The following is a 26,840-nucleotide window of genomic DNA, read 5'->3' as shown; positions in this document are numbered from 1 at the left end:
CCTTCTCCTGGTACTGGCGGCGCGAGGAGTCCAGGGACTGGATGAGGGCGGTGGCGTGGCCAATGAACATGGCGTAGCAGGTGGCCCCCACGATCATGCTGAGCATGGTGAGCCACACGTCTGACATGCCCACGGGCGCCTGCTGCCCGTAGCCGATGCACAGCATGTGGCTCATGGCCTTGAACAGGGCGTACGAGTACTGCTTCCCCCACGAGTCGTTCTGCAGGGACACAGGGCACAGCTTCAGCACGGGGACACGGCATGCTGGACAGGGATATGGGGCAGGAAGGCACCCCTGGTACTGCACACAAAAATCCCTGCTGGAGGCACCTTGACACACAAAGAATTTAGTTCTTTGGTGGCTTGGAGGGCTGGAGGGGTCTTTGAAAGATAGGAGAGCTATGGAGTCTCAATCCCCAAATCCCTCAGAGCCCTCATAACTCCCATGTCCCCCACTGAGACCCTACCCCTCAATGCCGTCAGAGCCCCCATAACTCCCATATCCCTCATTGACCCTATCCCTCAATGCCCCCATAGTCCCTATAACTCCCTCTCTGAGACCCTACACCTTGATGCCCTCCAAGCTCTCACTGCCCTACAAGCCCAGCTCACTCCATTTGGAAAAACAAGCCCAGATTCCTTGATCTGAGCTCAACACTTTGGCCCCGGTTTTTGGAGACTCCATGTGCCTTTTCCAGGCAGTCTGCCCCACTGGTGACCTGGGATAAACCAAGATGACGCACTGGGAGATTTTCACAATGACCCTCGTGTGGGAGAGGGAACTGAAGCAAATAATTTCCTCCCCTGGGAAATGGACTAAGTGAGAACTGTAAGAGAGAGCCTGAGCAAGGCTGCCAGCAGTGGGATCTGAGAGTGGGGAAAATCACTGCCCAGCAATTTGGGAAATGGCCAGGGTCTCCGCTCATTACCTGCAGAGATGAGAAGGGCAGAAAATGAAGTTGATAATGTCTGGACAGCAAGTCCTTCTCAGTGCAAAACTGGGCTTTTTTCAGAGAGCTGAGGAATTACAAATGATCTCATTTGAGAGCAGCAATGTCCTGCCAGGAGAGGTGTGCTGAGACACCTTGTGCTCTTCACTACAGCTCACACAGGCAGGACCTCAGCACTGACATCATGACACAGGGAAAAAAAAAAAAAACAGCACAAGTTTCCTAGTGATTCTGATCAGCCTGAGCTCATGGAACAGCTCGAGGTGCATTTGCCATCCTGTGGGTATTATCTGCCAGCGAGTTCTTGCTGTGAAACCCTGACGAGGAACTGCTCTGTCATCACACATGGCTCTTACAAGGATGTGAAAATGCCTCTGCTGGGTGACACTTGTGGCAGCACTGGGCATTCCTCAGCTGCTCTCTGTTCCTGGGAAGGGACCAAGGTTATGGATGAAGCTCTGCACACACATGTGTTGTGGCACCTTGGGAGGTCACTGCACAGGCCTGCTGGTGGCTTGTCAATAAACAAAGATTTTTCCTGTGGCCTCCATCCAGAGCACCATGGCCAGCAGTCCTGGGAGCTCTGGAGTTCACTGGACACCTCCTGGAGGTATCTCATCACAGTCAGGTGGTTGGCTGGTGACCTCTGCAAGCAGCTCTCAGTGCCACTGATGCCCATGGAAACTTTTCACTGATCTTATGGGGAGTAAGTGACAAAGTGACAGTGACAGAGCTGGCTGGGAGCTGCGGCACAGGGCTGGAACCTCTGCTGAGATCTGATGCTTGGTTAGGAGATAAGCACATGGACAAAGCCAGCTGATTGCATTACCTGGGCAGATTCAGTTTCATTATGCAACAAAGGCCTGATTCCCACTGCAACAAGAAGGGCAAAGCCTCACAAGTGACAGCAGAGCTGACACGGGAGCAGTGGCACAGCCACAGCCCAGGAGAGACTGCTCCTGCTCTCTGCCAGCACGGGCCTGTCTGAGCTCACCTTCCAACAGAGCAGGAACCTGGGAAACCCCCCCCTGGAGCCAAGAGAGAGGGGCAAGAGACAAAGTGGCCATTGGTGACTGCTGCTGGCTGTGCCCTTGGCTCGAGTGTGAGGAGCCAGAGGAGCAAAGGACAGGGCAGGACAGGGCAAAGGGAGATTGTCCCCTGGCCAGGGCACGGGAGGGATCAGGCCATGGGGTGAGGTGTGAGGCCAAAGCAGTGACCCCTCCTGCTCCTCTGCCTCCAGGCCTGTGCTGTGGCTCTGAGAAGTGGTGGGTGCATTTTGCACCTCCAGGTTTTGTGGCATTGTGCACACACACTTGTGCTCTGTGGGCCTCTCACACAGCTCCCACAGGCATCCTGCCCTTCCAGGAGCTTCCTTTCCACAGCCCTCCAGTCCTGGCAGCCTGAAGCCAGGGCCCTGCACTCAGGGCATGGAGCTGCTGTGACCTCCATCTATTGTCCCTCCTCCCGAGACAGCAGCAGGGAGCTGTGACACTCAGATCTCTGCAATCCCTGCAAAGGTGGGAGGCATATTCCCAGCAGTACTGGGGCACAGGGAGCAGTGCAGCTGCCCTGTCCCATCCCTTGTAGAATGAAATCCTTCCCCATTCCTCTCTGAGTGTTGCAGGAATGCTGCTGCCCTCGGGTTCAGTATGGCAGTAGTTTAACAGAGCAGCACATCTCCACCACAGACCTAAGAGCAGGAACAAAGGAAGCTGAGCTGCAATTCCAAAGGGAATCTGGGCAGACAGAGCAGTAACAGCTGAGCTAGAAAACTGGCAGCCAGGGTCTTTAGTGGCTGTGAACATCTGGGTACCAGGCAGGCTGGAGGTTTAAAAGCCATTCTTCCAGCGACTTGCTGCTCAGGGGTGCTGTTTACAAGGAAGCTTGCCACTGTTTTGTAGGAATTAGTCATCCAAAACTCTTTAACATCCAACATGCCGAGCCCCTGCAGCCTGCACAAACACTGCTGGCTCGCTGGGAATTGCACAGCTCCAAGTCCCAGCCCAATTCCCAGCAGCAGCAGCAACAGGGCTCCTCTGAGGACAGGCTGAGGGTGCCAGACGGAGGAGACAGCTCAGGGATGACAGACTAGGGGGCCAGAGCTGCAGGAAAACATGGAGCTTTCCAAACAAACCCCGAGCACTGATCTCTGCTGAGAGAGAACATCAAGGACTGTTCAGAGAGAGGCACTTCTGTGAAGGGGAAGCCTTTCACAGCAATTACCTTTAGGATACCAAGTGTGAAGAGCACTGGATGCTCTGTGATGATTCTTCACTTACAGGTCTCAGTACCTCTTTAGTTTTCAGGCTTTTTGTTTTCCACAGGCTGAGCAGACAGGTCAAGCCCACAGTGCTTTAGGCCAGCCTAGAAGAGGCTCCACATGCAGTGTGGACATGGGTTTATCAGCACCAGGTGCCTCATGCTGCCACAGCTCATTCTCACAAAAGCCATACCCTATCCAGTACCCAACTACATCAGTCTCCACAGATACTGGAGTGGCTAAAATGGCCCATTAGGGGAGGGAAATGAGCCCTTAAACTGCAGGGGGAAAATGACTCCTCGTTAAGCAAATCCCAAAGCAAGCAAAAGCAGAGTTACAGATCTGTGCCTACTCACAGTCAAGAGGGGGTTATCTCAGAGGCACAAAGAGACTTTGCAAAAGGGAGTGAAATGACTTTGAAGCAGTTTCTCAGACTGGTTTGTTTTTAACTGCCACACTGGCAGTGCTGGAAGGGCTTCTCTGGCATTAGAGTCTGGCCTGCTCAGATCCACCTTTGAATACTTGGAGATACTTCCCTGGAACACTTCAAAGGCACTGCTGGGTTCTGTAGTACCTTGCAGAGGCACCTGAAGGCAAACTGTGGTGTCTGACAGGGTATTTTGGATCTGGTGTACATGTGAGTGTGTCTGGTTGAATCCTCGCTGGAGAGGAGAAGTGAGATGAGTAAAGACACAGAGAAGTACTGGAAGTTCTTGGGATAGGGGCACAGTCCTGGGGAACAATGTTATGCCTGACTTACACCATTAACACTTGGAGAACTCAGGAACTGTCTCTGACTATCCCTGGACACCTCTGGAACTGCTGGGCTGGGAAAACAAACTTCCAGATCCGGTTTAAAGGATTGGAATAGCATGGGAATACATGGAGATGAGACAGGTCAAACTTCACCTTGGACAGAACCTGCCTGTTCTGGGCTTGTCTCCAAGGGAAGCCTTCACCTGACAGCAGGGATCTTCTCAGGGCTCTGAGTGCCCCTGTCCCAGTTGTCCCAGACAGCCTTTCCTGGGAGCCCTCCCAAGCACCCTGTGCTCCTGGAAATCCAGACTGGGGCACCCACATCTTGTCCAGACACCCACACCTTATCCAGGCACTCACATCTTGTCCAGACACCCACACCCTGCCTGGGGTCATGGTACCTGTACCCAGCCCTGTGTGAGGAGTGTTTTGTCTCCTTTCCAGCCCTGCTGCTGTCCCATCTCATGGTGTTCCCAGCTGGCCTCCCTGGACAGCCCCTGGGGGTGCCTGTCCCCATGCCTTCCCTGGAAAGATCAATATTAGCAGTTATGGGCCATTCTGCCCTGCCCACCCTGCTCTGGACTGGTTTTGGCCCCAGCTGGGGTGGGCACTTCCTGTGCCTGTCACCCTCAGCTCCAGGTTCCCACCCCACTGGATCAGCCCTGCTCCTGCTGCTCCTTTACAGAGCTTATAGAACATCCTGCAGAGATTCCTGTGCCTGCTGAGGGAGGGCAGGAGGGATGTGTCAGCCCAGAGGCTTGGGGAGAATTGGGAATCACAGCAGATCCATGCAGGATTGCTCTCTTGCACCCATTGCAGCCGTTCCTCTTCCCCCTTTCCATCAGCAACCCTCAGCGAGGTGCTGTGAGCAGGAGGGGCTGAGCCCCACGGGGATGTGCTGCCCTTGTTCTGGTGGAGGGGAGGCTGATCAGAGTTTGCAGGGCGAGTGGCTGCACTCAGGATCTCTGCCCTCCCTGCAGGGTTCACGGGCACAGCACCCAGGGGAGGAGGCCACATGTTCCCAGCAGCTTTCAGGGCTCAGCAGAGCTGGGCTCTCTGGGAGAGGAGCTGCCAGGCTGGCTCTGGGGGAGCAGCACACACTCTGCAGCTGACTCACCAGTGTTTCCCGTTTTTAATAAAGTGCACTGCGGGAAAGCTAATGCTGAAGCCCCTGGGAGTGGGGCTCAGCAATTAATACTGCAAACATCCTGCCCTGCTGCTTCAGGAGTCAGCAGACACCCACTGCTTCCAAGGCTGCTGAACATGGAGCACGAGGCATGTGGAAAACACCAGACTCGGGGATTTATCGAGGCCCTGAGATGGTTTTGGCAACACCAGACCCTTCGCAAATCCCCTGGATGAGGATCAAACCTTTAGGAAACAGATGGGAGGTGATGAATCTTCTTTCCCTGGAGCATGGAAATCAGGGCTAGTTTTAAGGAGTGCCAAGTGGTGGGAAACCCCAGAGCAGAGGAAGAGCAGCACCAGCACAGTCATGGACAAAGCCTCCAAAGCATCTGGACCTCAATTCCAGCTCCCCTTGGCTGTAGCAGCTTCAGAAGATTCCTTTTTTTCCCAGATTTGTGGCTCCTGTGTGTAATCAGGGCAGCCATGCACCAGGGATATTTATTTATCTCCTCAGAGCTCCAACCAGGCTGGTACAGAATGTCCCAAAATCCCTGGCACAGAGGCTAGCCTGGCCTCTTCCCTCCCAGCTGTGTCCATCACACAAAGCCATGCTGGAACCTTCCTTCCACAGCCTGGCACCAAAGCCTGACAAGAGCCTGGAGCTCCAGTTTCTTGTTTCCTGACTCTATGGCCTTTCTCAATACTCCCCTCTGGATTAGATGTAAATTGTTTCACTGATAATGCCATCCACATCCACTGCTGGTCCCAGTGACACACCTGAAAATCTTCTCAGGAGATTAAAGGACATTATTGGGAGAAAAAAACCTCTCTGGTTCCCAAAGAACTACTGCACTCTCTGTTAAATATTCTAACCCCGGGTTATTTTGTGGTTGGCTTATTGCTGCACAGCTTCTGGAGTGGAAGCCCCCTGAACTGTAGGTGAGGCATCTCTCCAGTTCTTCATCTCACTTTCCTGAGGCTCCATTTTCAGAGATAATGATTTTTTTTTTTTTCATTTCTTTTAAGTGGAAAAAAGAAAAAAAGCAAGTGATTTAGCTGCAGGGAAGAAGGAGAAAAAAAATCCCCCAAGGCAAGTTTAATTCCCAGCTTCAGAGGCTCTCAAGGCTGGGAAGACAAGGCTGCAGCATGAGGAAAGCTCTGCTCTGGATAGGAACTCCCTCCCCTGCCCTCCTGGAGCCTGCTGAGCCTTCCTGCCTCTGGAACTCATCCTTCCCTCTCTCCCTAGCCTTGCTGCTAAGATTTGCCTTGGCTAAATCTTTTTTTCTCCCTCTGTCCCATGTCCTGCCACTTTTGCAGACCCTTCCCCTTGACTACAGCTGGCAGCTTTAACTCCAGCTGGGACCTCTTCCCCGAGGGATGGATGGGGAGAGCCAGGAGCAACGAAACTGTAGTCCAAACCTGCTTCTCTGAAGCCTCCTGCAAGGGCTCCATGGCCAAGTCACCCCTGGGATGGAGCTGAGGCCACCTGCACCTCAGAGCTCCCTGGCATGAGGAGCTGAGCATCCTCTTGGCCCTGAGCCACACAATGGGGCCCCAATCTCTGACTGCTACTGCCACATAAATAATAAAAAGGCAGCAGGGGGAAGCCCAGGCAGCTGCTGCACAGGTTGTTGTTCTGCTGGAGATTAGCAGAGGGTTCCAGGCTCCAGAAGTGGCAGTCTGGCACCTTGCAGCAGCAGGAAGCAAACCATTATTGCAGAGAGGAGAAATGAATAAATAAACAGCAAACAGATGACTTTTCCATGGATGCTCACTCCTGCAGGCACGGGCAGCCTGTGCCCACAGCCCTACACGTGGGAGGCACGGCAGGCTGGCACATCTTTGATACATTTTACATTTGTTCTGTTCTGCCCCAGTGCCTGATTATTTCCTTTATTCAAGAAGAAATTGGCTGGGGGAATCTGGAGGTTAAGAGCTGCAGTAAGAGGCAATTTTTTAAGCTTTGTCAGTTTTTGCTGCTTAATCAACTGGACATTGTCCCTTTGAATAAAAGCTCCTGAATTCTCAGCAAGATGGTTAAAAGGTACCATGAATTCACCGTGCCTTTGCCATATGGTGTCAAACTCCCTCCCAGCAAGAGCAGGGCACAGCTTTGGATGGCACTGGGCAGTCTGGCTCCTCATCTCATGACCATGGCTCACTCTGGTGTGGGTGGGTGCTCACACCGACCCTTCCAGGGGGTTTGGTGCAAAGGGGCCAGCAATGGGAATTACGGACCAGTCCCAGACCTGTCTCTGGAACTCCAGATACTCAGATTCCAGCGGGAAGTAGTTTCCATGCCTGCTGCTTGCTGCTCGGTGCCAGGAGAGGGAGCCTGGCTCCTGCCTTCTGCAGGATCTGCCGGGGCTGGTCCTGCTCCCAGCCCCGGGGCTGTGTCCTTGTAGGATCTGCCTCCAAACCCTGGGACTGTGTCCCTGTTCTGGGTTTGTATCTCTGCAGGATCTTCCTCCAAACCCCGGGGCTGTGTCCCTGCAGGATCTGCCTCCAAACCCCGGGGCTGTGTCCCTGCCCTGGGACTGTGCCCCTGCAGGATCTGCCTCAGTGTCCACAGCTCTGGGAAGCAGTGGGATGGCCCCAAGGGATGTAAGGAGGAACAGGAAGCTGGGGGATGGCTGTGGGTGCTGCAGGGGTGTCACCCAGGGGCTGGGTTTAAACCATGGGCACCATGAGAGATGGGGTGGGGAGCACTGCACATGGGATGCTCCAGAGAGGAGACCCTGCCCACCATCTCTGAGCTGGTTATTTATAATTATTTATTATGAGCTCGTCAAAGGGGTGAAAAACACAACACCTGGTGAAGGCTCTCCTCATTGGCCTCACTCTTTGGAAAGAGGCAGTGGGAAGAAACAGGAGGAAAAGATAAAATAGGGAAGAAAGGAAGGAGCACAAGCAGGCCCAGGTGTTGTGTCCCAGCACTCACCACCATGCGGTTGAGGGACACCCAGCAGTCGTCGGGGAAGTCCTGCAGCATGGGCACCAGGAACTGCAGGCAGCCGTCCCAGTGGCACAGCAGCAGCATCATCCCGATGAGGTTGACGATCCTCACCACGGCGCTGGCCAGGTCGTAGGTCATGTGGAAGATCTGCGGGCCCATAGGAGCAGGTTAGATGGCAGCTCCCCCAAACAGCCCCCAGTGGAATTACACACAGTGTCAGTGTCCCCTGCTGAAGGGACAGAAAAGCTGCACCAGCTCAGGTCAGGCACTGTGTGTGAGCAGAACCAGCTGAAAAACAGCTTACAAACCAAAATACAAATTCATCATCAGTCACCCCTCCTGCCCTGCGACTTTGCCTTCTCATTTACCATTAAAAGGTAAATAACTCCTATAAAATAAGCTGGTTGCAAATATTTCTGGACCATCAGGCACTCCTCAGGAATCAACTCTATCATTCCATCTTTTAGCTGCAATGCCCTTCTTTGATTTCTGTTCTTGCTGGATATGTGTTCCACAGTGACCCATGGTGGCAGCTGCCTTTGTGCTGGATGTCAGCTGCAGTCTCTGCACGTCTCTAATGCAACAAGGAATGGCCTCCAACTCAGCAGAGGCTTCTGGAAGAGGATCTGATTCATCTCTTTCCTTGTGTTCCTTGTATTCTGCTGCTACACCCCTGCCCAGGTGGGCAAGGAAAAGAGAACTATGGCAGAGAGGGCTGGTTTTCCTCCCATGGAAAACAAAGCTGCAAACACAACTTTCTTACAGGCACAATGAAGAAAGACACAACCCCTGATCCAGGGGGTTCAAGTGCCTCACCTGGGCATCACCTTCCAAGGGACGTGAGTGTCAGGGAGGTTTGTGACACAGGGGACAGGCTGTGTGATGTGTGGCCAGATCCCTACACCTCCTGGCTGCTCCAACAGGATAATCCTGCTCCTCCCACCACCACCCATCGTGTGCCTGCCACCTTTGCCCACACCAGAGATCGGCTTCTCATCCCACAGGAAGGCAGGTCAATAACTAAAACAGCAGAACACTTTTGTTATCAGGCAAAGGAATCCCATTTTTCCAGCTGGGATTGCTGCTGTTGGAGCTGGCTGTCCAGCTGGAATGCCTGTTTCCACACCAGCCATCCCCACCTCAGGGTCACACACCCACAGCGATGCCCACGTGCCCAACCCGTGCCAGGAGGGAGCACAAAGGATGCTGGAATCCAGAGGATGAATGATTTGGATAACTGCTGCTAACTCCATTATTTCCCTGCATCCAGGCTGGAGCCCACACTGCCAGTGTGAGAAAGGCCATTTGAGTGATCTTTCAGGGCTGAAAAGAAGAATATCTCCAAAATCCAGCATGAAAGGCTGTTCTAGGAAATCCAGCTCTCGCTGCTGACTCAATAGGTCAGTATGAAAGCTGAACACATAATTCATACAGAATAATTCCTCCTGGCTTCCTCTTTTTTTCCTCCCCCTGCAGAAATGATCATTCTCATTTAGATAACCCAGAGCCAATCCATCCTGTTGGAATGAGAGCCCGGGGCTGTGCTTTTAATGAAGCTGGAGCAGCAGTTTGCAGAAGGATCTTTCTTTCCTGCCACCAGGGTTTTTCTGTGCTAATGACTTTTCCTCTCACACCTTCGGGTGTTTTTCAAAGAGCTCCAGCCCTGCTGTAACCCAGGGAACTCCAGCCAGGGGCAGGGAGAAGCCCTGTCAGATTGAGGAAGTGCCTTCTTTCCTGTGACAGATGAAAAGCAGGCAGCGAAGAGCCCGAGGGCATGGATGGCTCAGGGACCAGGTGATGGATATGGAGCTTCTGAGAGGAGCGTTGGGATCTGTCTCAGTCAGGGTAGGGCAGGGAACATTTATTTTGGTGCAGGCAGAGAGAGGAGAAGGGGGATTCAGCTCCTACTCTGCACCTGGGATCTGCACTGTGACACTGGATGGGAACATACCCCCTGAAGGGGACACACCTGTGCTGGGGCACTGAGGAGCTGCACCAAGGCTCAGGGATTCCCAGGAGAAATTGTGATTATGAACTGCAAATGTCTGAGCTGCAGGTGAGACAACTCCAGTTCCAAATGTCTCAGGAGTTGCCAGCTCCTGCCCACTCCTTGGAATACATTTGCATTCCCATGCAAGAGAAAAGCAGGAAGCAGTCCTGGTGCAGCACACGGGGATAACTGAAGGGCTGGGAACAAACACCTTCGACTGAGAAGATCCTACTGCCAAGAGGTGCTGGTGTGGCAGGGAATTCTGATCCAGTAAAGTAACTTCCTTGGCTCACCAGGGAGAGAAGGGCCAGGAACATTCCAGAAGAGCTGGTCCATGCACGAGCACAGGAACGTGAGTGAGAACTGCAGCTTCTCTGGTTTCCATCAGGAACACTGGGGACTTTGTGTCCTGTTGTAACATAACCCAGGCTGGGTCCCAGAGCACCACAGCTCCTTCCACCCCAGCACTGCCTGTGCTTCCTGCCTTTCTGCAGCCTGCACTGGGGAAAAGGAGCCAGCATGGATTCACATTTAAAGGATATTCTTGGATAGAGTGAAAATCCCTGGTTTTTGACAGACCAAAACAAGCTCTGGCTTCAGCATCTCTCCTACAAAATCAGCATTGTCCTTCCAGCCAAAGGACACCTTGCAATTCTTGTGGAAAGGACAGCTTGAGAAAGTGGGAGGACCAAAACTTCCCTCAAAAAGTGATTTCTGGTTATGTAAGAGCTCCATCTTGGAAACTCCACTTATACAGAAGGAGCTATCGGGATCCTATCAGAAGGAATCTGAAATCCTGTCAGCCCCAAATAACTGTGCAGCCTTCCTCCATCCTGGACTGCTCAGCATTCCTCCAACCCCAGCACCTGAGCTGGAGAGAATCAAGGACACCTTGGAGAAGTAGGGGGGGGGAGTGGGGGGGGGGGGAAGCTGTCTCTGGCAGTGCCTCCAATCAAGGCTGTGTGTTTAATTAGGAGTGCTGGTCTGTGCTGGCACAAGGCTTGGGTGCTGTCCAAACCATGGGCACCATAATCCTCCTGCTCCAACTGAAGCCACCACAATCCCTCTGCTCCAGCCTGACCACCACAATCCCTCTGCTCCACTGTGTAGCCATCACAACCCCTCTGCTCCACTGTGGAGCCATCACAACCCCTCTGCTCCACTGTGGAGCCATCACAATCCCTCTGCTCCACTGTGGAGCCATCACAACCCCTCTGCTCCACTCTGGAGCCACCACAATCCCTCTGTTCCACTGTGGAGCCACCACAATCCCTCTGCTCCACTCTGGAGCCACCACAATCCCTCTGCTCCACTGTGGAGCCATCACAATCCGTCTGCTCCACTGTGGAGCCATCACAACCCCTCTGCTCCACTCTGGGGCCACCACAATCCGTCTGCTCCACTGTGGAGCCATCACAATCCCTCTGCTCCACTCTGGAGCCACCACAATCCGTCTGCTCCACTGTGGAGCCATCACAACCCCTCTGCTCCACTCTGGGGCCACCACAATCCTTATGCTCTGGCTGGAGCCACCACAGTCCCTCTGCTCCAGGATGGGGCTCTGGGGCTGTGCTATCCATGGGGACATCCTGGGGCAGCTCTGGGCAGGGCAGCAGCTGCTCCAGGCACATCCTGCCAGGCCCAGCCCTCAGCACAGCCCCTGTCTCCAGCTCTGCTGGCACAGCTGGGCTGGGATCTGACTGCATATCCCTGCTCTGGAGGGATGTGCCTGGAATTTCACACCCTGGAGGTGCTGTGCCTGGAACCAAGGGGCTCTGGGAGCCCTGATGCACAGCACCCAAATGATCCTGGCTGAGGCAGGGCTTACTGCCATCCAGAGGGCTCCTGAACAGATTCTGCTCCACAGGAAAGCACTGAAACTGCTTGTTACCCTTCAGTGCCAACGTGGCAGGAATTCTGTAGCTCCACATCCTGCTGGTCCCGAGCCAGTGCTGGTGTCTGTGCCCACACCATGGTTAATATACAACTGTGATAAATCCCCTGGGGATAATCAAGGAGCTGTGACACTGCTCCAGCTTAATAGAAAGCAAAAGAATTTACTCTTCATTTTTGGCTTAAAAAACCCACAGACCTGAGAAGGAAATACAAATCTCAAAAGAGAATCAAAACAGTCTCATATGCTGTTGTGAGTGCTCCAGGGTCAGAGTTAAGGTTGTTCTGCTATGAGGAAAAATGTGTTTACTTACATTTAAGAAGAGTATTTGTGGGCTGTGGGGAAGAAAGTTGACATGTCTTCCAGTGTGCCTTTCTCTCCTTGCTTTTGAAGATAACAGAGGTAAAGATGCATTTTCCTCACAGAGGCATTAGCTGCCTTTTGAAACCTCAGTGTTAATCTCCCGATAGAATGGGATAGGTGGGTGCTGCGAAGAGCTTTTCTGAGCCTAAAATCCAGTTTAGCCAGATTACTGAGGGTGCCTGTGCTGAGGTACTGCAGCAGCAGCAGCTTTGGCTCTGGATCACCCAAAACCACTCATCCTGTTTAGTCCGAAGACCAGCCTGGACAAGGAGCTCATTGCAGCCAATGTGCAAAGTGAAGGCAGCACACTGAAAAACCAGTGCTTTGGGTGATTTGGGGATCAGGGCCAGTTCTTGTGGCAAATGTCACCTTCTCCACACCCAGGGTGAGCCCTGACACAACCCACATCAGGGAAGGGTTTGGGAGCCCTGATGTGCAGACACATCCTGAGAGGCTGCAGCGAGGAGAGACAAAGAACACAGAACTGGCAGGGTGGGCTTCCCCAGGAGGACAAACCTGCCCAGGCACACACAGAGCACTGGGGCATGGGAGCCCTGAGCCTGGCCAGGCACAGAGCCAGAAACAGGCACACAGAGCATCTCTGAGCACAGCCAGGGCATACAGAGCCAGCCATAAGAACAGCCAGGGCACATAGAGCAGCCCTGAGCACACAGAGCAGCTCTGAACACACACAGGGCACACAGATTCAGCCCTGAACACACACAGGCACACACAGCCAGCCCTGAGCACACAGAGCAGCCCTGAGCATACACAGGACACACAGAGCCAGCCCTGAGCCACTCTGAGCAATCAGGGCTGGCAGGGGAAGGGCAGCTCCCACAGGAATTCCACCTGTGGAGCGAACCCACCCCACTGGCACACATGGTGCTTCAGCAAGGCAAAGCAACACCTCAGCTGGTCCTTTCCCTCTCCTGATGCTGCTCTGGGACATGCATCATTCCCCGCTCCTTGCTCCTTCCTCACTCTCTCCAACTTCCTATTTATTCTCCCAGTGATGTCACGCTTAAGTTACATCAAAATATAATCCAGTTTGACTCCAAGAGGTTTCCTGTCCTGAGGAACTCCTCAGGTTTTGCTCTTTAGGGAGAATGGACACATTTTTACACTTTTTTTTTTTCTTTGAAGAAAAGACAAAATGCTGTTCCAGCCATGAAATTATACAAAGATAGAAACTCCAAATTTCCAAGGCAACTGTTGCTGCAAATAGGCTGAGCTGGGGCAGAAGAAGGATCAGGTTAAGAAACACAGTTGGGTTCATTGACACCTTGGGAGTAAGATCCCTTCAGAAGGAGCAAGCCTGGGTCAGGCAGCTCTGGGAACACAACTGGGTTTATCTTGGGAAGCAGGATGGATCCCTTTGGAAGGAGCAGCTGGGTCAGAGCTCTGGGAACACAGTTGGGTTCATTGACACCTTGGGAAGCGGGATGGATCCCTTCAGAAGGAGCAGGGCTGGGTCACACAGCTCTGGGAACACAGTTGGGTTCATTGACACCTTGGGAAGCGGGATGGATCCCTTCAGAAGGAGCAGGGCTGGGTCACACAGCTCTGGGAACACAGTTGGGTTCATTGACACCTTGGGAAAGGATCCCTTCAGAAGGAGCAGCGCTGGGTCAGGCAGCTCTGGGAACACAGCTGGGTTCATTGCCACCTTGGGAAGCAGGATGGATCCCTTTGGAAGGAGCAGGGCTGGGTCAGGCAGCTCTGAGCTGTGCCCATCCCAGCGTGCCTGGCAGGAGGATCCAGCTGGGATCCAGACTGTCTGGGCAGGGCTGGGAGCAGCACAGCAGATGGGCTGGAGCTGGGACGGGCTGTGGAGCACAGCTACATCTGCAGGCTGTGTGCACACTCCAGCACAGGCTGGGGCTGAGCCTCGCCTGCTTTCTGCTGTGCCAGCACCGACAGCCACAAGATCAAGTTTTAGACGAAGGCGAGAGTTTGGGGTTGATTCTCTTTTTCTGCTTGCTTTGCACCGAATGACATAAGCAATGTCAGCAGAGTTGCTGATGCTGCCTTGAGTCAGGGCCGTGATTCACCGGGGGAAGGGCCCGGGCCGTGCCGCCGGCAGGGGAGGGAGGGCGGGGAGCGCTCCAGCCCCAGGTGTTAGCACAGATAGCCAAGCGCATTTTACACTCCAAATACTATCAGCCTTTGTGCTGCCCTGGCACTTCTCCTCTGCAGCTCTCGGGGGGCTGTGCTGACATCCAGCTGCTGTGCTCCCAATCTCCAAGGAACACCGGAGCTCTGTTGCTCCAGAGGGGCCAACAGGGCACAGAACAGGGAAAAGCCTCTTGCACTGGAAGATGAGAGGAAAGTTTTCAGCCAAACCTCAGGCTGGCAGCTCTGATCTGCTCATGGAGTGTGTGTGAGCCAGGCCCAAGTGTGTGTGTGCAGGCAGGGCAGCACAGGCAGTGCTCCTGCCACAGCCCGGGGCTGGAAGGCTCTGTAAGGGACCATGCAAGCCTCCACCTCATCCTCAGATCGTTAAACTCTTCCCCAGGAAACTTGCTCCTGGCCACTGGAAGTTCTTCCCCTGGAGCTCAGGGAACAGAGAGAGAGAACAGCACAAAGCCTGTGCAAAAGGGAAAGGGGAAAAATGGCATTGCCTTCTCCCTCTCTGAGACCTGTGTCTACTGGAAAATATTTACAGCAGGGAAAGGTGAAATAGCAGGACTAATTAGCACTGAGAAGGCTGGCATGGCTGGCAGATGTTTATGGATATATATAAACCCCAAAGATCCTGCCACCACCGTGTGTTTTGCCTCTTGCACTCTCGGAGTTGAGGTTGTCATGACAGCAGCCCCCCTTCCTCTCCCCATGCCACCATTCCCAGCCTAGACTTTAATCTTCATCATTTTAAGAACTTTTGTCACCACGGCAACGTGACACAGACTTTTAAAAATATTTTCTAGCACAACTCAAACGACTGTCTTTGCTGCACGGTTCCCTTTAAACCTCCAGGAAAAAACATTTGGGGCTGGGTTGTGCTACCTCAGAACCAAGTGTGAGACTGCCCTGGGTGTGAGACAGCAGGAGCTGGTGGCACTCTCACCTCCAGGAACAGCAACACAAGCACTGGGGCCAGGGCTTTTTCCAGCAGCTCTGTGACTTTGGAGGAAGCTCTCCTTTGCTTTTCCATGGGGTTTATGTTCCCACACACCCCCACCAGCTCAGGTTTTCCACAAGATCTCCCAGTCCAGTTTGGAAAAGGGAAGGAAAACAAACCCCCAGAGCTGTAAACAGGTTGGGTGTCTCTTTCTCAAGGGGAATTAGATATCTTACCTGCTCAGGCTGCCTCTAATCTCTGAGGGCTCTTATCTGCATCTTTGGGAATTGTAGTCCTTCTGAGAGGCTTGCAATGAATCACTGCTGGAAATAGGTCATGGGCTTTTTTGGACGTTTAAGAATGACCACAGTCATCAGACAAAAGGTCTGCCTCGCTCAGGAGCTATACATAGATGTGCCCAGGGAAAGGAATATCCGGGATGCTGAGGGGAAAGGAGGTTTAAATCCCTGAGAAAGGGACAAGATACACAAGTGGTTGGAAACTGGGGCCCGCAGGCCTGGAAATGGCTCCAGAAGGGGCACGGAGAGGTGCAGAGTGGTCCCAGGTCTGTGCTGGCTCAGGGCAGGATTGTCCCTGGAGCAGCAGCATGGGCAGGTGATGGATGCCTGACCCAGGGGCTGTGGGTGAGGCTGCAGCCTCTGCCAGGAGGGCTCTGCTGGGCTCTGAGCAAAACCTACCTGGGCTGAGTGGGAAAACAGCCGGGAATGCACTGAGCTCCCAGGCTGAGAGTCAGTGCAGGCAGCTGGCCTGGAGCAGCACCCAGCAAACACTGCTGGGAGCACTGCCCAGGCTGTGCCAGTGCCTGGGGCAGTGCCAGCCTTGCCCCTTGTCCCCTGCTCAGGCAGTGCAGTGCCCAGGGCAGCGTCAGCCTTGCTCCCAATCCAGCTGTGCCAGTGCCCAGGGCAGTGCCAGCCTTGCCCCTTGTCCCTTGCTCAGGCAGTGCAGTGCCCAGGGCAGCGTCAGCCTTGCTCCCAATCCAGCTGTGCCAGTGCCCAGGGCAGTGCCAGCCTTGCTCCCAATCCAGCTGTGCCAGTGCCCAGGGCAGTGCCAGCCTTGCCCCTGGACCTGTTTCAGTGAGGACATTCTGAAGCTGTGCCAAGGAAGGGGATCCCAACCCTTTTCCTCCCAGCTCCCAAAGCTGGGCAGTGCCAGGCTCTTTGGAGTGACATGAAGTGACAGCTTCAGCACAGCCTGAAGGTCCCTGATCAGGAGGTAGAAGTTCAACACCAGTAAATTAAATCACTTCTTGTTTTAGAGCTGTTGTCTTGGAGCTCGTCTGATGCTCCCTGTGCAGCATTTGAGAGCGGATTCAGTGAACGTCTGGTGTGCCACAGGTGCCTCCCTGTCCCCATGCCAGAGCCTGACCTCAAACCAAGGACTGCCAGCTCTGTTTGTATCCATAAACACACCACAGGACGTGCCAGAGACACAGTCTCATCAACAGGACAGACTCCTAAATGAGAAAGGGAATTGTCTTCTCAAAGTTCTGACTGCCTGTAGAACAGCTCTTGTTCCCAATTTCAGAAAAAAATCAGCAGTGACCTTTGTTTCCTCATTCCTTTCAGTCCCACCTGATTTTTTTTGTTTAAAATTCAGAACAGATTTTTTAAAATCCAAGCTTGATCCCTAGAGATCCATACAATTAACAGCTGAGATTGAATATGAACTCATTAGGTCCCGCCCTGGAACTGCAAACTTGCTGAAGAACCAAAGAACTCCTGCAGTTTCCTCTTGATCAATTAACATTATTTCTTTAATGCTACCTACATTTCAAACAAGACAGCAAAGCACACACTTGTGATCCCTCTGCTAACTGAGTTTGGGTTTCTGTAGGAGCACAGGGAAGAAGAGAGGCAAAAATGCACTCCCCAAAAGGAGTTTGGGGAGTTTGTTTGTCTGTGAAAGGTTCTCTGTGCTGGGGCAGCGTGGGCAGGTGAGGCCCTGGCACAGCCCTGGGGTTTTATTGGATTATCTTCTGTCCCAAAGCAGGAGCTGTGGCTGCTCCAGCCTGGCACAGGATGCTCTGTGCTCTGCAGGGACACTGAGCAGTCTCACCTAACTCAATCCTGCTCTCTAATCCCATTACAACCCCGGCAACCAGGCACAACTTCCAGCCTGGGCTCCTGGGATGCTGCCAGGGGCTGGAAGGTGCAGGGAGGAAGCTCCTGGCAGGCCTGGAGCTGGGAATGTTTCCTGTGGCATGGGGCAGGGTGTGGGCACAGCTCAGGGGAGCAGGGGATGCTCAGCACCACGGCCTGGCTGTCACAGGGCTGAGCAAGGGGATCCATCTGGGCAGTCTCTGCTTTTCCTGCATTTCAGAAGAAAGGACTGGGGCACTTCCCACCCCAGGGCCAGAATCCCTGGCTGCAGCCCTGGAGGAATTGGGGAGAGCTGTGCTGTGAGCACAGGGAGCACAAACTCCAATGGCTTTGTCAGTGCTGGGTTTTTCCTAACTTGCTCTGACAGAGAACACCCAGCAAGGATTCAATCATCTCTGGGGGACCTCAGCAGTGACAATGTCCCTGCCCAGACTGACACAAATGTATTTTAATGCAGTGTCACACATCACAGGTGGCCCAGGACAAGTGACAGGGACACAAATGTCCTCTCACTCTGCTGGGGCAACAACAGCAATGCAACCTTTTCCTGCTGCACCTGAGAGGGGACAAATCCCACGGGAACAGCACCAGTGAGTCCTGAGGAACTGCACCTCCCACAACCTTGGGATGCACACCGGAGGCTGCTCCAATCCCAGCAGAAGAGCAAAGGGGGAAGTGCTGAGTGAATTCCTTATTTCCTTGACGAATCTAGGGCAGAGAAAACTGGTTGTTAACTAAGAAGCAGCCTAGATGATATTTATGAAAGTATGAGGGATTAATTCCTGCTGTGGTTGTACATAGATTTCATAGATTATATAAAAAATGTACTCGGGGACAACAAAGACATTGAAAAGCAGTATTTAAACTTTACCTAAAATATTCTAACCCCTCCATTAATATATGCTGGGCAGGAAGAGAGTCCCCAAAGGCTGCCATTTTAATTAGAAATCCAACAGGAAATGCTGCCTGATGACAGCTATCAGGGCAAGAATCCCAGGAGACACAGCCAGGGAGAAGGAGGAGATCTTTGAGGGGTGTAACACACAAAGATCCCAATAATCACAGAAAAAGCAAGAATAACAGCTGGGCAGGGGTGTTGTAGGGTCAGGCAGAATTCAAGGGTTATAAACCATCCCTGTGACTGCAGCTGTGACTCAGAGCCAGGACTGGGAAAGGGCAGAGTCCCCTCCAAATTTCCAAGATTTCTGTCCTTGAGCTCCTCTTCCAGCTGGGCCACCCTATTATTGTAGCAAAGCTATAGATCCCTCCCAAACCTACAATGTCCTCCCAAACCTACTGCTCCATCCCAAACCTCCAGCTCCATCCCAAACCTCCAGCTCCATCTCACACCTACAGCTCCATCCCAAACCTACAACTCCATCCCAAACCTACAACTCCATCCCAAACCTATAGCTTCATCCCAAACCTACAGCTCCCTGCCACCCCAAAAGCCCAAGCTGGAGGAAGTGCTTTGCAAAGGCCACAGCCCTCCACAGGCAGGTTTTCATCCTTTCCCCCAAATGAAATAAGAATTCTCTAGCATGTCTGTGTGTGCTGGAACAGACCCAGCCACAACCAGAGCACAGCAGGATGTTCCCACAAATGGGAATAAAATCCCAATCAAATCTTCTCTTCTGGCTGCACTATGTGAGCAAAAGCATTTATTGGAGTTTCTGTCCAAAAAGCACCTTGTGGGACAGAGTTACTGCACCAAAGCTGCTCCCTTCCACCCAGTCTTTGCTATTTTCCTTCTAAAATCCCTTTGCTGCTGCATCTCTTGGAGTTTTCCTTTTAACCCTGCTGGGAATGGGGTCCTGACTCACTCCTCTCCCGGCCTGACCTCCCCACCCACTGCAACCATGGAATAATTTCTGTCTCCCTGATAGTCCTGACACCTCCCAGGAGCCCCCAAAGTGCCCTTGGAAGGAGCTCCCTGTGAAAGGAGCTCCAGGAACCCCCAAAGTGTCCCTGGAAGGGGTTCCCTACAGAAGGAGCTCCCAGGAACCCCCCAAGTGCCCCTGGAAGGAGCTCCCATGGCTGAACAGCTGCTGTCTCAAGAAGCATTTCCTGGACTGCTTTGGGAATTTGCTGCCTTTTCAGTTTTATTGGCTGCCCCTATCTTTGCTGAATATAGCAGGAAAAATTAATACAGAACTCATCTTTTTCTAGCTGACTTACTGATTTACAGGGTGTTTTTTTTTTTCTTTTCATCTCTTCCCTTTAAAGGAAAGAATGCCAAGCTTTTCCTTTCTTCCAGGTTGTTCTCATCAGATTTCTCTGAATTCGCTTTACTCTCTGGTGTAGAAGTAGCCCAAGTAACTAAAATTGGAATATTTTTAGACTCAGGTAACCTACAATGGCCATTTATATTATTTTTAGTGCCTGTCTCCACCCTGTGCTCCCTCAATCCCTGTTCTCTTTTCATCCTCTCCAGCAGAGGAGCAGAAGGGAAGAAGTTATAGAGAAGCAGCTTCTATAGAGAAGCTCCACCACAACACACAAATGGAGCAACTTTGTGTACTCGTGTTTACTCTGCTTGGTTCTTGTTCAGGTTAAAGGAAACTCAGTCCTGTGGGAATTCAAAACCTGCTCACGGCACCTGTCCTGCCATGCCCTCTATGGTCTGGATCATTCTCCAACTTCAAGCCTTTTTAATTAATAATCCTAATCAAACCTTCTTTTCTCTCACATGGTGAGCAGAAAACATTTTATTGGTGTGAGCCCCCAGGCCAGCAGCAGAAAACTTTGCCCTCATCAGAAAAAAAAAAAAAAAAAAAAAAAAAAAAAAGGTAGCAGTATTGAGAAATGACCAGGGGGAATGAATTCCCCAAAGATGGCAGCACTGATTCTTCCTGACAGCCCCCAGACCCAGCCTCCCCCCTCAGCACCTCTAGGGGTTTATTCACAGATATTTTGGGGAGACAGGCTGTGCCCACGTGGCTGCACCTGCTCTGGAACACAGCAAAGGGCTCCACTGAGCCCTGGGGATGTGCAGCACACCCCCTTCCAGCCCTGGCACTGCCTGCAGCACTGGCTCACAGAGGCAGCACTGGATTTATCTCGGAGGGCTCAGGTCTCAGGGAATCATTCCTGGCTGCAGCAGCCCTGGATTTATTTGGGAGGGCTCAGGGAATGGCTCCTGGCTGCAGCACTGGCTCACAGAGGCAGCACTGGATTTATCTCGGAGGGCCCAGGGTCTCAGGGAATCATTCCTGGCTGCTGCAGCCCTGGATTTATTTGGGGGGGCTCAGGGAATGGCTCCTGGCTGCAGCACTGGCTCACAGAGGCAGCACTGGATTTATCTCGGAGGGCCCAGGGTCTCAGGGAATTGCTCCTAGCAGCAGCAGTGGATTTGGGAGGGCTCAGGGTCTCAGCAGCCTCAGTGCTGACCTCTCCAGACCCGTGAATGAGAGCTGTGCTAAGGAAAGCACTCTGCCCACTCACCATGGGAGTGCAGGTGTCCTGCCCGTGGCAGAGGGGTTAGACCTGGATGATCTTTAAGGTCCTGTCCAACACAAGCATTCTGTGATTCCATAATTCCATGAAGGCTGTGGGCTGCTCCATGTCTGGGTTTGTACTGGCACACAGTACAAACAAGATCCCACACAAACTGAGACTCCAGTAGAGGTTCACACCCACAGCAGGAATTGAGGAAGGCTGACACTGCCTTTTCTCCCCAGAAAGTCCTACTGGTGTGGTCAAAGTGCAGCAGGGCTGGATCTGTGCCCTTGAGAGCAAGCCCTGCTGGAAGAGGGATGGAGAAGGCACCAGTGCAGTGCTCCAGTGCTTTGCATTTCCCATAATGGGTGTCTTTTCCAAGAGCACTCTAAGCCAAAGTGGAATTATATATAATTCAGTGTCAGATGGTTATGAATGAATCCCTGACCCTGGAAAGCTTTGGCAAGGCAAGAAATGGGAGCAGCTGCACCCTATGGGATAAGGGAACCAGCAGGGCATGAGGGACACCTCGTAGGCAACATTAAATACTCCTTTGGGAAAGCTCTGGCAATGATTTCCTGTTTCAAATAACACCACCAAGTTCTTTCTTTGTACTTATGGCCCTCCACAAACGGAACCAGGACTGGAGTTCTGCCAGAGCAACACAGGGTGAGCAAGTTGGGCTGTTCCAAAAGCCAGAACTTCAGTGTTTCTCAGCAGCCTGTGAAGGCTCTGAACATCAAAAAATGTTAAACTGTGCATGGGGTGAGGAAAATGCAGAGCACTAAATTTGACCTCTTCAGATTTCCAGGCCTGGATGGGAGACCCCAGATGTGAGTCTGCCCTGACAGTTTAGGACTCAGAACCCTGAGATCCCAGCTCTGTATCCCATACCCTTGAAATGTCACAGAATGTAAGTTTGCCTTCTTCCATTAAACCTGGATTCACATCACCAGCATACTCCAGAGTTTAGTGTCCATGGTGGGTGAGACCTGGGCATTCAGTGAAGTTTCTCTTCATGACCACCTAGGAACTGGCGACTTCCTCCAGAGAATTTGCTCAGAAGCAGATGGATGGGTGTGGGACTCCCAAGGGCAGTAAACAAAATAATCTGAGGGATGAAATTGCACAGCCCCCAGTGGGAAGACTGCAAATGGAGTCAGGAACAGATGTCTGATATCCCAGTTATTGTTCTGGATCTCTCTAAACCAGCAGGACTCTCAAGCTCTGGAAGGACTGGAGTGGTGTTCAAATGTTTAATGAGTGATTGGTGTTTGAAGCTGAGCTTTGTAACTCCCTAGCACAAAGACAAGAGATTATCTGAACATCAGGATTTCATTATGTATTTCAGCTGTGCTCCAGATATCATGGAGAATATCATGGACTTCTGACAAGACAAAGAATTTGGTGATTGTCTCTTCTTCAGATCTGCTGGACGGTGAAAGGGAGGTGAGGAGGGAAGTGTTGAGAAACATAAGGGATGAGGTGAAGGAGCAGAATGTATTAGGATGCAATGAGAGAAAACCCTAAACTGAACCTCAAGGGAGAAAACTGTCTAGAAGGGTCTTTGCCCCCTCCCTGGCAGTGCCCAAGGCCAGGCTGGAGCAACCTGGAGAGTGGAAAGTGTCCCTGCCCATGGGAGGGGTGGCAGTGGATGGGTTTTAAGGTCCCTTCCAACCCAAACCAGTCTGGAATTCCATGATTCTGTGACAAGCAGCACCACCTTGCTAATGGAAAGGCAGGAGCCCATACTTGGGGCATTGGGAATCAGGCTGATGGGGAGCACAGGAGGCTCCTGGGGGCAGCTGATGCTGTTGTACACCACAACAACACAAACACTCCAACTTCAGAAGGCTGAAAATGACTCCTCTGTTGTTGGAATGTGTCTCCCTTTTTACACTATTCTACACAGACCAATTGGATTGGTGAAGCAAAGACAAACCTGTTCAATCACATTGGTCAGACCAGAGGGACAACAAGAAGTCCCTCCTAGGGAAAAAATGTAAACCAAGTTACAGTTACCAAAACATGTCTTTTGTTTACAGAAAATTCCCTGGGAAAGGACTTTCAGATAACCAAGATATCTCAGGCACAATACAGGGCTACAAGCAGCTGTGGCTGCACCTGGATCTGCCCAACCCAGCACGTCCTGGCTGTGACTCAGAGCAGTGACCTGGCAAAGTCACCAAGGGAAGGCTAGCAGTGACAGGCAGGGCCAGCACACAACTGAGGGTGGCCAGTCCGTGCTGTCCCCTGCAGCAGGGCCAGCAGGGCTGTGCTGAGGGCTCGGCCCCTCAGCAGGCACAGCATGTCCTGCTCTCAGCAGTGACCACGACTCCAGGAAGCAGCAGGATCTCTTCTGGCCATGCCGGGAAGCGGTGGCTGTGGGAGCTCAGCCTGGCACACCTGGCTCCCAGCAGGAAGCAGGGGAGGGCACAGCTTTGCGGTCCCACTCCCAGGAGGCTCCAACAGTGCTGCCCTTGCAGGGTGACCTCGCAGGCAGCCACCGGGGCTGCCACATTCCCAGGCTGCCAGCAGGAGTCAGGCACTACCCGCTCCCATGGGGTTGTCCCAGGCTCTGCCCCCGTCTGTTCCTGGCCCCGTGTCCTGTCACTTCTCTGCTGCCAGCGCTGGCATCTGAAGCTGGCAGCTGCCTCCCATCCATCAGCACATCCCCTGCTCCGTGCCAACTGTCAATGAAGCTGGCACAGGGGTGCAGCCTTCCCACCTTCCTGGCTCCACAGAGCACGGAAGCAGCAGCCTCAGGCAAGGAGCTGGGTGTTGGCCTGGAGGCACAGCGAGCTCTGCACCAGCTGCAAGCCAGAGATGGCAGCAGGAAGAAGTCCCTGTGTGGGGTGCTGATGTCCAGCCCTCCTGCTGAGGAAATGCCTTGGCTGGGATAAAATATTCTCCAGCCCTTTGAGCTTGGGCTTTCCACTTCAATCACTGGGGAAATAGAACCATAAGCAGCTTCTCCCCCCAACCATAGAACTCACCCCATAGAACAGCTTCTCCCCACTTCTCAAACAGCAGAGGGAGTTCTGGGGTGGTATCCAACAGCTCATGTCTCCCCTGGGAAGGAGGGAGCACGAGGGAGCACAGGCAGGCAAATTTTGTTCTCCAAATGACCAGAAAAATTGCTGGCTAATCAAAACAGGCACTGCTTCACTGATTGTAGCACCGGCTCCTCTCCCTTCCCAATCCCACATTAGCTGATCAGGGTCAACTGCTGGGCTCTGCAGCTCTTCCCCTCTGCCTGGAGAGCCTGCAGAGGAGGGAAGGGAGGGCTGGAGGAGCAGCCCATCCTGGGGAACCGCTCCTCAGAGCCCTCCAGTGCTGTCACCCTCAGGAGCTCCCCCTCTGCTCCTGGAGCCCAGGGTGTGCTGGCAGCCAGGAGCAGGAGGATGCAGGAGGGTGCAGGAGGGTGCAGGAGAGTGCAGGAGGGTGCAGGAGAATGCAGGAGGGTGCAGGAGGGTGCAGGGGGGTGCAGGAGGGTGCAGGGGGGTGCAGGATGCAGGAGGGTGCAGGAGGCCCTGGCTTTACACGAGGGGGTGAGATGTTTAAGGTCTGTGCTCTGTGATGCCACTGACACCCAAAGGGACACACATCAGCCTCGTTTTCTGCAGTGCTGGGGGAGCTCCAAAGGCAGCAGGGATCCCTGTGCCCTGGCCATGCAGCTGCACACGGGATGGGAGCAGGGTCCAGCGAGCTCCCACTTCCCAGCAGCAGATGGGAACTGCTGCCAGCAGCTGCAGGTCCCCAGTCAGCACTCCGTGCAGCACGGCCAGGCTGAAGGCTGCAGATAAGGGGAGAGTGCTCTGAGATAAGGCTCCTTCCAAAGGCAGGGGCTCCTGGAGGAGTTTGCTGTGTGCTGTGGCTCAGGGAGGGGAGGAGGGAGAGGCTAAAGGCCACAGGAACATGTTCCAGCCTGGCTCCAGACCTCACTGCCTGCATTCCCAGCACTCACAGCCAGCCAGGATGGAATTGAAGGGTTTTTTTCCATCTTCCCAAAGTGGGCTGTGTTCTTCCTTCCCTGCCAGTTGCTCAAATGACCTTGAAGAGGAAAAGGAGAGGGGCAGAAAGTCTGTGCATGAGAAGCATCATCCTGGTGTGCTTGTCCCTCATGTCCAGCAATGGGACTGCCATGGGACAAGAGAGGAGATCCGGGGAGGATCACTCCAGTTCCCTGGAGTGTAGCTGCACTCTTCCCACCACATTGTGGGGTGAACTGCTGGATGGACAACCCAAAAAACAGGACAAATATTGCTGCTTGGAATGTCTGACAACAGCCCCTAAAGAACAAACTATCCTATGCCAGGACAGACTGGGGGGTGCCACAGGCCTTCCCCAGCTCTCCCTTCCCCTGGCTCCTTTCACAGGAGTCCCCCTCATCCTGCTGCCCTCCCTTCCTGCATCTCTTTCCCACTCCAGAGCTGGACTGGCTCTGCCTTCTGCTCAACACAAAATACCAATGTGTCTTTCAAGTCTGGGGGGAAGAGAGCTAAAGTGGAAGTTCTTATCTGTCCTTCCCACAAGCCTGAGGTGATTTATCAGCTGAAGAGGCTCCTGGTGGGATGTCTGTGACTGCTGGCAGGGAACAGACCTGGGGAGGGAGCTCAGAGGGACAAGGCTCACCCCCAGTCCTGTGGGGAGGAACACTGGAGAAGGAACAACCACCCTGGATCACAGATTTTTTTCACTTGAATCATGATTTTTTTTCTCCTCTCTCCACCTGTATGCAAAGGACAGCCCTTGTCATCCTTCCTGTGTGTGCAAGAGTAGGTGGGAACAGAGAAGAAGGTGCTGGCTCCACTTTGCACCTCCCATGGGTGCTTCAGCACAGGACAGGGACATGGGGAGACTCAGGGAAGTGCTGGGCTCACAGGACACCCAGAGTTCAGATGCATTCATCTGCTCCAGAGGAACATCCCCTCCAGCTGGGCACGGGGCCTGACAGAAGCCTCTGGACTTTGGCTGCCCCAAGTTAGTGTAATTAACTGCACAATTCCAGCCTAATTCCCTGCAGCCTCAGCAAGAGGCACACAGTTGGGATAAAGTGTGATTAGTGGCTGTTTGGGTGATGCACACTGGAGAGGAGGCTAATCAGCCCTATTGCAGGGACAGCCTCTCCAAACTGGGCTGCACTGAGCAAATCAAGAGGAATTAACACCCGGCACTTTGCTGGGTGAAAAAAATATATAAATGAAGAAAAAAAACAAACACAGCTGCTGCGTCTTAACTGCTCTCTGCCCTCTCCAGGGACTTGAGGAAAAGCAGGCCTGTCAGTTACTTGCAGGGACATTATCCTCAGTGTTTCTCTCCCGTGGTTACAAGGAAGCACTGCTGCTGCTTGTTTGAGTGCTTGTCAGTGCCAGCACAGAGAGAGGCTCTCCCAGAGTTCAGCCTCTGGAGCAGAGCTCAGGTGATCCTAGGGGAGGGCAGACTCCAGCTGCTCCAAGGCATGCTGTCTTCAGCCATCTTCAGCTCCTGACTCACCCCTTACCTCCAGATCCCCCCTCAGACCAGCCTCCTGCTGCTCCAAGTCCATTTACACACACACAGACCCTGATTCTTCCTTGATGACCCATCCTGGCTGGATCTGAACCTCAGAAACATCCTCCCCAAATTTCTGCCTCTCTCCAGAGCTGCAGGCATTGGACTTGTAGAGAAACTACAATCCCATCCTCACTCTGCTCAAGTCCCCAGATGACCCCAAGCCCACGGGATACATCCCAGACTGATGAGCTGAGGTAAAGATAAAGATGTGAATGTCCCACCCTGGCTCTGGGCTCTGTTTCTAGCAGGGAGAGCAAAGAGTGTCCCCCAGCCCAGGGGCACCCTGCAGAGAGCTGTGTGGGTGTCACAGCTCGGTGGGGTGGCTCAGGGTGCCTGGTGGCTCCTTGGGGGTTCACTGAACTGCA

At 53.1% G+C, this 26,840-nt stretch overlaps 1 protein-coding gene across 1 annotated transcript in view; it reads right to left on the bottom strand.

The window, feature by feature from the left end:
* The window catches only part of HCN4 (hyperpolarization activated cyclic nucleotide gated potassium channel 4), a 91,805-nt gene that overhangs the window by 27,424 nt on the left and 37,541 nt on the right, over positions 1–26,840 (bottom strand). The window contains exons 3-4 of the mRNA XM_083870561.1: positions 8,036–8,197; positions 2–220 (exon numbers count right to left, since the gene is read on the bottom strand). Of these exons, the coding sequence (XP_083726687.1) occupies positions 2–220; positions 8,036–8,197 (381 nt within the window). The remainder of the gene's footprint in view (position 1; positions 221–8,035; positions 8,198–26,840) is intronic.

This window comes from Zosterops lateralis, assembly GCF_965231275.1.
Source record: "Zosterops lateralis genome assembly, chromosome: 13".
In the NCBI taxonomy this organism is placed as follows: Eukaryota; Metazoa; Chordata; class Aves; order Passeriformes; family Zosteropidae; genus Zosterops; species Zosterops lateralis.
The sequence above is the reverse complement of the archived record's forward strand: the minus strand, read 5'-3'. Positions and strand labels throughout refer to the sequence as shown.